The sequence below is a fragment of the Pan troglodytes genome, chromosome 3, assembly GCF_028858775.2.
Source record: "Pan troglodytes isolate AG18354 chromosome 3, NHGRI_mPanTro3-v2.0_pri, whole genome shotgun sequence".
In the NCBI taxonomy this organism is placed as follows: domain Eukaryota; kingdom Metazoa; phylum Chordata; class Mammalia; order Primates; family Hominidae; genus Pan; species Pan troglodytes.
Window position 1 is genome coordinate 5,870,366 of NC_072401.2, and position 14,379 is coordinate 5,884,744.

At 40.2% G+C, this 14,379-nt stretch overlaps 1 protein-coding gene across 14 annotated transcripts in view; it reads right to left on the bottom strand.

Moving 5' to 3' along the window:
* Window positions 1–13,299: 13,299 nt before the first annotated feature.
* Window positions 13,300–14,379, bottom strand: part of EVC2 (EvC ciliary complex subunit 2) — a 147,957-nt gene continuing 146,877 nt past the window's right edge. For all 14 annotated transcript variants that reach the window (XR_010156413.1, XR_010156409.1, XR_010156411.1 and 11 more), the window contains one exon: window positions 13,300–13,976. Coding sequence is in view for 9 of the 14 variants with exons in the window: in XM_001155613.4 (XP_001155613.2) it covers window positions 13,709–13,976 (268 nt within the window). In the remaining 5 variants the exon portion in view is untranslated. The remainder of the gene's footprint in view (window positions 13,977–14,379) is intronic.

Sequence of the window (14,379 nt, forward strand, 5' to 3'; positions counted from 1 at the left end):
ATTGTTATAATGTCAATATAATTTCATCAATAATACAACACAACTAGCCATCATTGATTAGGCACTTAACCTGTACTGGGTACCCGGGTACGGGAGTTTGCTTTCTATTTTACTCCTTGCATTAATTGTAAGATGAGGACTGTTTCATATCCTCCTTTGACAGGGGAATACAATGAGTAGTAAAGAGGTTGAAGAACTTGTCCAGGGTCTCACAGGTAGTCTGAGGGGCTAAGCAGAGCCTAACATAGGGGCTGTCCCCTGACAATGCCCACATGTGCATCTCCCATTCTGCCACACAGATTTTCTTCATAGTGATTTAAAGCATTTACCCATTTTCCAGCTGATGTGCTCAGCATTGGACATTTAGTCTTTCTGATCTTCACGATCCGCTTACTTAGCCAGTGATACAGTCTCCATTTTACAAATAAGAAAAATGAAGCTGTGAGAGGTCAAACCCTCTCACAGAAGTGACAGAACCGAGAATGAACCCAGAATTCTGATTCCAAATACCAAGGACTTTGAGGTTTTTAATAAAAGTAATGCATATCCAAAGTTTAGAAGTAAATAACTGAATGAATTTTATGGCATAAGACAACAGGCCCTGCTCACTCTTCCTTCCCTTTATATGGTTTTGCTGTATCCCCCCAAATCTAATCTTGAATTCCCACATGTTGTGGGAGGTAATTGAATCATGGGGGCTGGTCTTTCCTGTGCTGTTCTTGTGATAGTGAATAAGTCTTATGAAATCTGATGGTTTTAAAAATGGGAGTTTGCCTGCACAAACTCATTTTGCCTGCTGTCATCCATGTAATATGTGACTTGCTCCTCCTTGCTTTCTGCCATGATTGTGAAGCCTCCCCAGCCATGTGGAACTGTAAGTCTATTCAGCATTTTTCCTGTATAAATTGCCCAGTCTCGGATGTGTCTTTATGAGCAGTGTGAAAATGAACTAATATAGTAAATTGGTACTGGGAGTGGGGTGCTGCTGAAAAGATACCCAAAAATGTGGAAGCAACTTTGGAACTGGGTATCAGACATGTTGGAACAGTTTGGAGGGCTCAGAAGAAGACAGGAAAATGTAGGAAAGTTTGGAACTCCATAGAGACTTGTTGAATGGCTTTGACCAAGATACTGATAATGATATGGACAATGAAATCCAGGCTGAGGTGGTCTCAGATGGAGATGAGGAACCTGTTGGGAACCAGAGCAAAGGTGACTCTTGTTATGTTTTAGCAAAGAGACTGGTGGCATTTTGCCCCTATCCTAGAGATTTGTGGGACTTTGAACTTAAAGAGATGATTTAGGGTATCCGGCGGAAGAAATTTCTAGCAGCAAAGCATTCAAGAGGTGACTTGGGTGCTGTTAAAGGCATTCAGTTTTAAAGGGGAAACAGCATAAAAGTCTGGAAAATTTGCAGCCTGACAATGCAATAGAAAAGAAAATCCTATCTTCTGTGGAGAAATTCAAGCCAGCTGCAGAAATTTGCATAAGTAATGAGGAGCCCAATGTTAATCCCCAAGACAATGGGGAAAATGTCTCCAAGGCAGGTCAGAAGTCTTCACAGCAGCCTCTCCCATCACAGGCCTGGAGGCTTAGGAAGAAAAAGTGGTTTTGTGGGCCTGGCCCACGGTCCCCATGCTGTGTGCAGCCTAGGGACTTGGTGCCCTGCATCCCAGCTGCTCCAGCCATGGCTGAAAGGGGCTAACATAGAGCTCAGGCTGTGGCTTCAGAGGGTGCAAGCCCCAAGCCTTGGCAGCCACGTGGTGTTGAGCCTGTGAGTGCACAGAAGTCAAAAATTGTGGTTTGGGAACCTCTGCCTAGATTTCAGAAATTGTATGGAAATGCCTGGATGGCCAGGCAGAGGTGTGCTGCAGGGGTGGGGCCCTCATGGAGAACCTCTGCCAGGGTAGTGTGAAAGGAAAATGTAGGGTTGGAGCACCCACACAGCATCCCTACTGGGGCATCACCTAGTGGAGCTGTGAGAAGAGGGCCACTGTACTCCAGACCCCAGAATGGTAGATCCACTGACAGCTTGCATCATGCACCTGGAAAAGCTGCAGACACTCAATGCCAGCCCATGAAAGCAGCCAGGAGGGGGGCTGTGCCCTTCAAAGACACAGGGGTAGAGTTGCCCAAGACTAGGGGAACTCACCTCTTGCAACAGCATGACCTGGATGTGAGACATGGAATCAAAGGACATCATTTTGGAGTTGTAAGATTTGACTGCCCTGCTAGATTCTGGGCTTGCATGGGGCCTGTAGCCCCTCTCTTTTGGTCAATTTCTCCCATTTGGAATGGCTGTATTTACCCAATGCCTGTACCTCCACTGTATCTAGGAAGTAACTAACTTGCTTTTAATTTTACAGGCTCATAGGTGGAAGGGACTTGCCTTGTCTTAGATGAGATTTGGGACTGTGGACTTTTGTGTTAATGCTGAAATGAGGTAAGACTTTGGGGGACTGTTGGGAAGGCATGATTGGTTTTGAAATGTGAGAACATGAGATTAGGGAGGGGCCAGGGGAATGATTATGGTTTCACTATGTCCCCACCCAAATTTTATCTTGAATTCCCACGTGTTGTGGGAGGGACACGGTGGGAGGTAATTGAATCATGGGGGCCGGTCTTTCCCGTGCTGTTCTTGTGATAGTGAATAAGTCTCACAAGATCTGATGGTTTTTAAAACAGGAGTTTCCCTGCACATGCTCTTTCTCTTTGCCTGCCACCATCCACGTAAGATGTGACTTGCTCCTCTTTCCCTCTGCCATGATTGTGAGGCCTCCCCAGTCATGTGGAACTGTAAGTCCATGAAACCTTTTTCCTGTATAAATTACCCAGTCTCGGGTATGTCTTTATCAGCGGCATGAAAATAGGGTAATACACCCCTCATTCCTTTTTCCAGAAACAAGTACTTTCATTTGTTTAGCTATTTCTTATGATTTTAACATTTATATTTCTAAAGGAACATTTGTAACTTCTCAGTGTTTTGTTATCCATTTTACATACTGACCTTCTACTATGGAGATGAGAACTAAACTCTCCTTCTTATATGTATATACACACATATACATTCTTCCTCTCTCTCCAGATATCTAATGCAATTCAAGCACAATTTAAGTAAATATTTGGCATTTACAACATTATAACTAATAACTAATACATTTTTATTTAAAGCTGAGCCATATAGTGCATTTGAATTAAATTTCCTTCCTGGTGTACCTTTTTCTATTTCTTAGAGTTAATAACTGGCTTGTATAAAAAAGACTTATCTTTTGTAGATGTACACAAATATTTATGGATGAAATTATAAGGTATCTGGGATTGACTTCAAAATACCCTGGAAGGGCTCCTGGCTATGATAGAGTCGCAGAGGCTGAATCTACACTCCCAACTTAAACAACTAGAGAGCTGGCCAAGTTATAGGGAACAGCTATTCACAGACAGCCAACAGATGGCACAGGACCATGAATAAATGAAGCACAACCACAGTTGCCTTTGATTAGTGCCTGGAGGCAATTTTAAGGCTGCAGATCAAGCAGGGGAAACCCAAACAGAGTCCGCAGGTCTAGATCAGTTGAGGAGACAGACAATGAACTGAGACAACTAGAATTTATGAGACAGAATACTGAAGAGGAAGCCAAGGTAGAGAGAGAAAGAACACTAGATAGCAACAGAAGGGCTTCCATAAGTCTTTGAGTGATGATCTGTGCATACAGAGAGGAAACTATCAGAGCAGGAAAAGAAGCACGATACAGTAGTTCCAAGCAATTCCCAAAGTTCACAAACAGCCAGGAATATTTCATCTTCCCTCTGGTGTGTGATAGATCAGCTAGAGTCCTGTGATGGATATTGCCGGTATTGGTCCTTTCTCACATTGCTATAAAGAAATACCCGAGACTGGGTAATTTATAAAGGAAAGAGGCTTAATTAGCTCATGGTTCCACAGGCTATACAGGAAGCATGATGCTGGCATCTGCTCAGCTTCTGTGGAGGCCTCAGGAAACCAAATCATGGCAGAAGGAGAAGGGGAAGCAGGCATGTCTCACATGCCAGGAGCAGGAGCAAGTGGAGTTGGTGGGGGGTGGGTGGTTTTAAACAAACAGATCTTGCGAGCACTCACTCACTATTGTGAGGACAGTACCAAAGGGGATGGTGCTAAACCATTTATGAGAAATATGCCCCCATGATCCAATCACTTCCCACCAGGCCCCACCTCCAACATTGAGGATTACAATTCAACATGAGATTTGGTGCACATGGACCCAAACCATAGCACTGCCTTAATAGTGGGAATACATTAACTCTGGACTTAACCATGACAAGGGATAAAAACCAAGTCTCAACAAATCTGTAGAGACAAAAAGTCTCTAGGGCTGGGGTGGAGGTAGGCAGGAACATGAAGTTTTGGGGGAGTGACTATAAGCAGATACAAGATTTTTGGAGGAGTAATAAAATTTTTCAAAAATTAGATTATAGTTATGATTGCACAACTCTGTCAATATACTAAAGTTAAACTGTTCACTTTAAATGCGTGAACTCTAGAATATGTAAATTATATCTCAAGCTGTTAAAAGAAAAAATAAAGCCTTACACAATTCAACTGATCCCAACTGACCTCACAGCATGCCAGAACAAAATCCAAAACTATTAACAAGTATCTAACAAAATCCAGCACCCAATAATGTAAAACTGCAATGTATGCATGCAATAAAAAATCCCCAGGCATGCAAAGAAGCAGGAAAAGATGACCCATATGCATAACAAAAGTTCATCAACAGTAACTGACCCAGAAATGACAGAAATGAAAGAATTCACAAGTGAGGGCATTGCAACAACACATATGCATTGCCATATACCAAAACTGGAGGAAAAAACGGGAACATGACAATGAGAGAAACGGAAGACAGAAAAAGGAATCACACCACTTCCAGTTTCAGTCCCAACATGTAAAGAGCTGGGAAGTTGGTGCTCTCACTCATAGGACAAGGAAAAAGTTGAGAAAACTGAAAATCAGTGTCTTTTCTTGGACCCATCCGAGAACTGGGATCACAAAGCCAACCACTACCTCCAAATCTGGAAAGACAAGCTCACCTATAGCGTCGCAGCTGTGACTTGCTTATTGGGAATTAGAAGCTGCTGGAACCATAACCAGTAAGAAACCTTCATGGTCATTTTGATGAACTGCTGAGGGCTGAAAGTAGACTCACATAACTTGCCCTGTAAGAAATGTTAGAAGTTCAGGAAGAAACTAAGGGCCTATAGTCTTAGGGGGTCCCTCACACTTTGTTTGGTTTTACCTACAGTAACCTCACCAGATGATCATGATAGAGAGATAAGAAAGATGCCCTAGTGGCTCTGGGAGAAAGAGTAGAAAAGCAAGCATTGTATAAGTCTGAAGCATCTGCATGACCTTATCCCCTTCCCCAGCACACCACCAGAGGGAAGACATTTTCCTGGCTCCAGCCCCCTCAGTCTTTCCTGTCTCACTTGAGGGAAGTGAGGAGAAGCTAAGAAACACTTGTGAAGGTCACAGCCTGGAGACAGAGAAGACTGGGAATACATTAAGTCTATCATAGCCAGAAGCCCTTCCAGAGTATTTTGAAGCCAATCCCAGATAACATATAATTTCATCCATAAATATTTGTGTGCATCTCCAAAAGATGAGTCCTTTTTATACAAGCCAACTATTAACTCTAATAAAAACAAAAAGTTACACAAAGAAGGAAATGTATTTAATTCAAATGCACTATATGGCTCAGCTAAATATAAAAATTATTAGTTATTAATGTTGTAAATGCCAAATATTTACTTAAAATTGTGCTTTAATTGCATTAGATAACTACAGAGAGGAAGGGTGTGTGTGTGTGTGTGTGTGTGTGTGTGTCTGTGCACATGCATGTGTGTAAGAAGGAGAGTTGGGTCATCATCTCCATAGTAGAAGGTCAATATATAAAAGGGGATAAAAGGGAAATAAGTAAAGCCACCAAAGTCATTTTAAGTATAATTGATATGTTAAGAGAGGAGATAAAATAGAGTAAGAGAAAATGATTAATCAAAACCAGAGAAAGGAGAAAAAGGGAAGGGAGGGAAACAAGCAATTCAGCAGTGAATGGAAAACACTTGCAAACATGGCTGATATTAATCCAACTATACTAATAAGCACCTAAAATGTGAATGGACTAAAAACATCTATTAGAGATTGTCAGATGGATTTTTTAAAAGGATCCAAATATATGTTGTCTACTGGAAACCCACTCTAATTATAAAAACGGAGACAAGTTAAAAGTTAAAAGACAAGTTAAAAGACAAGTTAAAAGTAAGTGAATGGAGAAAGATATACCTTGCTAACACTAACTAAAAGAGAGCTGGGATAGCTCTATTGCTTTGAGACAAACCAGACTTCAGAACAAGGAAATTTAACAAGGAAAAAGAAGGGAATACATATGGTAAAGGGATCAATTCATCACCATATATAAGCATAATATGATAGAACTGCAAGGAAAAATATACACAATATTTTTTACAATATATGCAAATTCAATATAAACAAATCCACTACTATAGTTGGAAACTCCAACAGCCCTCCTTCAGTAATTCATAGATCAAGCAGGCAAGAAATCGGTAAGAACATAGTTGGCCTGAATAGCACTCTCAATCAACTTGATCTAACAGTTACAGAATAATCTCTTCTACAAGTACAGAATATAAAATCTTCTCAACTTTGGTTGAAACATTCACCAAGATAGGCCACATAACGACAAACTTAATAGCCGGGTGTGGTGGCTCATTCCTGTAATCCCAGCACTTTGGGAGGCTGAGGCAGGCGGATCACGAGGTCAGGAGTTCAAGACCAGCCTGGCCAACATAGTGAAATCCCATCTCTACTAAAAATACAAAAAATTAGCCGGGCACGGTGGCAGGCATCTGTAATACCAGCTGCTTGGGAGGCTGAGACAGGAGAATTGCTTGAACCCAGGAGCCAGAGGTTGCAGTGAGCCAAGATCGTGCCATTGCACTCCAACCCCGGGTGACAGTGTGAGACTCCGTCTCAAAAAAAAAAAAAAAAAAAAAAAAGACAAACTTAAAATAATAGCAATTATAGAAAATATGCTCTCAGATCACCATAGAATTAAACTAGAAATCAATAAAGGGAAATAAACAGAATATAGCATAATATATTCAGATTAAATAACACATTTCTAAACAACACATGGGACAATGAAGTCTCAAGAGAATGGTAAAAATATTCTGAACCACATGAAAATGAAAACACAACTTATCCCAATTTGTATAATGCAGTTAAAGTAGTGCCTAAAGGGAAATGTATACTATTAAATGCATATATTAAAAAAGGAATAAAGACCTAAAATTAATAATCTAAACTTCCACCTTAGGATACTAAAGAAAAATGAGTAACTTAAGGCCAAAGCAATCAGAAAAAAATGATAATAAAAAATAGAGCAAAAATCAGCAAAAATGAAAACAATAGAAAACATTTTATGAAACCAGAAGCTGGTTCTCTGAAAACATCAATCTAATTGACAAACAGCTAACCAGACTAACAAAGAAAAAAAAGAAAACATGAAAATTACCAATATCAGAAATGAAAGAGCAGTCTCACTACTGATCCCATCGACAGTAAAAGCATCATAAAAGAATGCTGTGAACAACTCTATGCCCATAATTTTGGTAACTTCGGTGAAATGAATGAATCCCTTGAAAGACACAAACTACAAAAATTCACACAACGTGAAGGAGATAACCTAAATAAACCATATCTATTAAATAAACTTAATCTATAATTGGTACCCTTCCAAGAAAAGAAAGCCCCAGACTCAGATCATTTTCCTGGTGAATTTTAGTAAACGTTTAAGGAAGAAATAATACCAATTTTCCATAATCTCTTCTAGAAAATAAACGCAGAAAGAATACTTCCTAACTCACAGGGCCAGTATAACTGTAATATAAAAAACAGATAAAGAAAATACAAGAAAGGAAAACTAGAGACCTATATCTCACATGAACATAGATGAACAAATCCTGAAAAATATATTTACAAATTAAATCTAATAATTTATTAAAAGAATGATACACCATGACCAAGTGGGATTTATCCCAGGTATGCAAGGCTGGTTCAACATTCTGAAATCATTTAATGGAATACATCACATCAACAGGCTAAAGAAAAAATCCTATCAATTGATACAGAAATGTATTTGATGGAATTCAATATACACATATGATAAAATCTCTCAGCACACTATAGAGAGGCACTTCCTCAACTTGATAAAAAATACATAAAAAACCTATAGCTAATCTCATACTTAAATAATGAGAAACTGGATGCTTCCTCTTCAGATCAAGAATAAGGCAAAGATGTCCTCTTACTACTTCTATTCAATATCATATGGGAATCCTAGCTAGTGTAATAAGACAAGAAAAGGAAATAAAATGTATACAAATTGGAAAGGAATAAATAAAACTGTCTTTGTTCTCAGATGACATAATTGTCTATAAAGAACATCTCAGAACTGACCAAAAACAAACAAACAAAAAACCCCCAAAACTAATTGGTGAGGATAGTAAGGTTGCAGGATACAAGGTTAATATTCAAAAATTGATTGCTTTCCTATATAACAGAAATAAATGACTGGAATTTGAAATGTTAAAAATACCATTTAAAATACCACCAAAATAATATAATTAGGTTTAAATCTAAAAATATGTACAGGATCTGTATGCAGAAAGCTATAAAACTCTGATGAAGGAAATCAAAAGATCTAGAAAAATGGATGAGTAATATTTCCTATTCATGATTTGGAAGATTCAATATTGTGGAGATGTCAATTCTTCCCAATCCGACCTATAGAATCTATAGGTCTATAGAATATCAATCAAAATTCTAGCAAGTTATTTTGCAGATATTGACAAACTGATCCTGAAGTTTATATGGAATGCCAAAATATCTACAGAGTCAACACAGTACTAAAGAAAAACAAAGTTGGAGAACTCATACTAATTTCAAGACTTACTATATAGCTACAGTAATCAAGATAGTGTGGTATTGGTGAAGGAACAGGCACATAGATCATTGGAACAGAATAGAGAGCCCAGAAATAGACCCACACAAATATAGTTAACTGACCTTTGACAAATTCCAATTATACGGACATTCTAGAAAAGGCAAAACTACAGAGATAGTAAAATGATCAGTGATTGCCAGGGGTCCAGGTGGAGGAGGTAAAAGATTGAATGTGTGGAACACAGGAAGTTGTTTAGGGTAGTAAAACTACGTTGTATGATAGTGTAATTGCGGATACATGGCACTATGTGCTTATTAAAATGACTGTGTATCATTTTATACAAATTTGTATCATTTTATACAATCATTTTAACAAATACATCATGCCATGTCAATGCAAAATTGACTTTATCATATGCAGATTAAAAACATCATTTAAGAAATCCAGAGAATTCCAGGAAGCAATGCAGAATGTGTCAAAATAATCTAACTGCATTTCAAATGTAAGAAACAACTTCACTGAAGAGGTTGGAAGAAAAAGATGCTGACCTAAGTAACTCTGGAAATGAGTGAAGTCTTTAAATGCAAAAGAAACTGCACATAAGTACTCTACTCTACTGAGAAAGTTGTTTCCCACATGGGTCCAGGTTATCAAAACCCTGATAATGCTCCACATATGTACTGGAACTGACCACATAAGTAAATGGCTGGGAAATGAGGGGAGCCAAGTTTTTCACTGTTGGAATGGAGAGGAGAAGGCCAGGGGTGGTGGCTTACACCTGTAATCCAAGCACTTTGCGAGGCCAAGGCGGGAGGATCATTTGAGTCTTGGAGTTTGAGACCAGCCTGGACAACATAGTGGGAACCCATCCCTGCAAAAGCAAACAAACAAACAAACAAACAAAAACTAGCTGCGTGCAGTGGCATGCACCTGTAGTCCCAGCTACTTGGGAGGTTGAGGTATGAGGATCACTTAACTTGGAAAGTCAAGGCTGCGGTAAACTGTGATTGTACACTGCACTCCAGCCTGGGTGACAGAATAAGACCATGTCTCAAAAAAATAAAAAAGAAAAGGGGAGAAAGCCAGAATGATCCATGTGGCAATGGATTCATGTTGGAGACATCAGTAAATTCATATTTAGCATAATATAGACACAGATTATTACATTGAAAATATTAACGGACATGTGTATATAAACAGGTTAGTATGTACATGTATATTTTCTTGCTCTGTCAGCTTAGAGGCCTAGAAGTAACAATACTCCAGTAGCAATAAGCACAACTAGGGCTCAGAGTTTCGTTTCTAATACCATTCTCCAACAAAAGGAATCAGAGTCCTTGGAGAAATGTCTGATTCTAGGACTGGGACAGGGAATATAAACGATGCGAATCTTTTCTAGTGCTCATCTTTTATAATGCTCACCTTTTAGACCACCTTCTAGTGCCAGAAAATAAGGAAGTACTCGGAAAAACATAAACATCTGCACTGACGGGGTTATGTTAAAGGGATATAGGAGACAACAGAAAGAGCTCCCAATGTTGAAAGCTGGAACAATTAGAGCAACAAATTATTATTGGATTATAACTCAAAGTATAAAATAAATATCCATGAGTCTATACCGATAGAAATAAATAATTGGAAAAATAAATGGAAAAGAGATCATCTCCCATGCAGAATTCCAAATAATCTATGTAGACACTTTGCCCTCAAGGAGGTAGACTTATGTCCCCATTCCTTAAATGTGTGCTGCTCATAGTGACTTCCTTACAAAGACTGCAGTGTGGAAATCTGGGGGAGTCGTAAGCACAAAGCTGTCCCCAACTGACCCCTGCCAGGTTTGACCTCACTCCCAAATTCCCACGGCAGGATTTTCGTATGTGCATCTTACACCTTGCATTTACCAATTATTTATTTTTGTGTTAGTCAACGCAACTAGATCGAACTCCTTAAAGACAGAATACACAGGGAGCTGAGCCCCTGCTTTTAAGTAACAAACCCCAAACTTGAGCTTGAGTCCTCTCAATCCAAGTTCCTTGGAGCTTCTCTCTCATGAGTAGGCTTCTGTGTGAAGATACAGCCCTTTAAGAAAACAGCCTTCACCTAGAATGGCAAAAGGAATGAAAGAACACTTCATTCTCACATTGCTGTAAGGAAATACATGAGACTGGGTAATTTATAAAGAAAAGAGGTTAAATTGACTCACAGTTCCACATGACTGGGAAGGCCTCAGGAAGCTTACGATCATGGCAGAAGGCGAAGCGGAAGAACAGCACGTTCTTCACAGGGCAGTGGGAAGGAGAAGGACTGCCAGCAGGGGAAATGCCAGACACTTATAAAACATCAGATCTCGTGAGACTCACTCACGAGAACAGTACAGGGGAAACTGCCCCCATGATCCAATTACCACCACCTGGTCCTGCCCTTGACACGTGGGGATTATAAGGATTACAATTCAAGGGAAGATTTGGGTGGGGACACAGAGCCAAACCATATCAGATGGATTTTTGTAAAGATGTTAAAATATAATAAAATAAATAAGCTACCTTATTGCACACCAACATTTCATCAGACATTACAGACATAATATCTAGTATCTTCACTCTTTACAACGTCCCTACTGTAAAGTACGACATTAGGATCTTTGTTTTACAGATAAAGAGACTGAAGTTTAGAGTGGTAAAATGACAGCTAAAAAGTTGTAGAGCCACAATTTAAACCTGGTCTATCTGATTCCAGGAACACAGGCTTTCCCCAACACATCTTGGCATTTTTTTGTGCAGTGAGTTTACAAAAGGTAAATCAGCAGTTAGTCTTTCTCTGTCTATTAACATAAGGAGTTATTATTAGGTTCAAATGCTAGATTTTGAGCAGCTTGGGCACCTCCTGCTGTTGCTAATAGCCTCTTCAATCAGGCTTCAGCCTATAATTTTAAGCCATTTTTTGAAATTTTTGCATGCAATCTACTTTCAACTATGCATAATTCTATCAGAGCCCCTGTAGAAGCAGGAAATTATCAGAAATGCAGACAATTACCTTAAAAAGGTAGAGAAGAACATAGATGTGGTGGACTTTACAGATTCAATTATATCTACTTGCCCAAGAACTTATGGCCCTTAAGTAGTGGAGCAGGATTTGAACTCCAGTCTGCTTATTCCCAAGACCATGCATGCTCCACTCTGCTGTCCTGTGTGTAAAAATCACTCCACTTTCTCTGTTCTCACTCGAGGCCCACTGGACCTTCTGATGGATGGGAAAACTGGCGCCATCATCTCTTCTCTCCTGCATTCAAACTGCTTACCTGCACCTTTCCGCCAATGCAGTCATGCAGTCAAGTGGCAGCTGAAAACGGTGCACAGCTGCTGTCCCCTGGGAGAAGTGCAACCCCAGCGAAGGTCCTTGTTGGGGTGCTGCATGCATGCTGATGGGAAACTGCAAATAAGACTTGGTCTTCTGGTTGCCAATGGAAACGGGACATCCATGGCAGATAAGCATTTTAGTTAGAAGACTCAGGTTCAAATTGAGGATTCCTCCCATATAGGTGGTTTCATCATAGGCAAATTATTTAAACTTGAGTCTCAGCTTCCTTGGCAGTAAAATGGGAATAGGGATACTCACCTTGCTGGGGTACTAGTGAGCATTAAAAAGTAGGTTAAAGTTGTTGGAAGGGTCTAGCAGCAACTCTCATGTGACAGATGTTTGATTTTTTATCAGTCACCCCTTTTTTCCCTTGCTGGTGAGAGGACTCTCATCCTAATCATCCCCTACTGTCAGAGAATACCCATTGTAATTGTATTATTTGCCTGGCTGACACCATGATGTGGCCCAGCCCCAGTGAGACATCACTGGCCTCAGGCACTGCTGTGTGGATGGAAAGGGTCAGCATTTACACAAGCTCTTGGTAAAACACAAGCACTTGTATGGAGTCTGTTTATAGGTAACTGTGTGAGGGCTGTTATGTGTCCATGGATCAAGGCCAGGAGAAAGGATAAGGTTTGTGGGCCATGAAGTGTGAATCCTGATTTTGCCATTGATGAGCTTTACGATCTTGTAAAAATCACTTCAGTTTTCTATGCCATTGAATTTCCTCATTTGTAAAATGGGAAGATAACCCTGATTTGAACTGGTGACGGTAGACCCCAGGGGCTGACACATGTTTTGGCAACTGGAGTGATAGAGGGCGAATCTCTCTATTGAACACCACACAGGGAACAAAACGTAAGACGTAATTTCAAATAAATGCTTCCTACATAAAGCAAACATGGGTTTTGTAATAAACAGCTTTGTGCAAAACACATTTATTTTTTTAAATTCCCTTTATAAAAATAGAATATGTAACAAATACAAAACATAAGAGTAGAGAATCTGGCTGTCACCAGACAGCCCATAGCTTATGCAGCAGAGGATGGGGTGTGGATTGCAGGGTGGGGGTCTCCTCCAGGGCCCTGGGGAGGTGGGGCTGAAAGAAGGAGTGTTTATGTCCTTGTGATATGGAAGAGAGTGGGCCATCTGGAAATTCATGAGACAAGATTAAACCGAGTCCCTGCAAGTTGGCATGCGCTAGGGGGTCTGTGCCTTCTGCATGTGCAATTTATATTTGCGAGTTGTGCATTATAAACACACAAACACCGGCGGGCAGGAGAAAATCATCCCTTCTCTCTTCAGATGCTCCTGCAGGTCTTTCCCTTGGGCTAGTCCATGCCCAAGGCCCTCATGGCCTTTTTGGCATTCAAAAAGTTCTTCTTTTTCCTGGGAGGAACGTGCAGTGAGATCTCTGGCTCCTTTGGATTTCTGAATATAAAGAGCTTCTCTCCTGTGTTTAATAGATCAATGGTTTCTGCCCCTACAATGGGTACAGGGGCCAGTTCGCCAATGGGCTCCAGTGACAGGTGTGGCCAACTTCCTTTTCCAGAGAATATCATCCTCTCTCTGAGAGGGAGACATGTCTTCTTTAATATGCTAAAGAAATAGCAAAAGATCAAATTCAATATTTTTGGCAACGAACCCTCTGGAGTGTTCTGAGTTCTCCAAGAGAATCCCTCCTTGGGTCCTGAATTCCCCAACCCAGTGCCATTTTAACAAAAGGTTATTTTCCCCCTTGGTCACCAGATTGCTGTAAAATTAGCTGAAGCCTGTAACAGTGGTGCGCTGTAGTCAACTCTTCCTGGCTCATGACCATTCCATTTTCAGGAGTTTTTTGTTTTGTTTGAGATGGAGTTTCGCTCTTGTTGCCCAGATGCAGTGCAATGGCACAACCTCGGCTCACTGCAACCTCCACCTCCCAGGTTCAAGTGATTCTCCTGCCTTAGCCTCCTGAGTAACTGGAACGACAGGCGCGTGCGACCATGCCCAGCTAATTTCT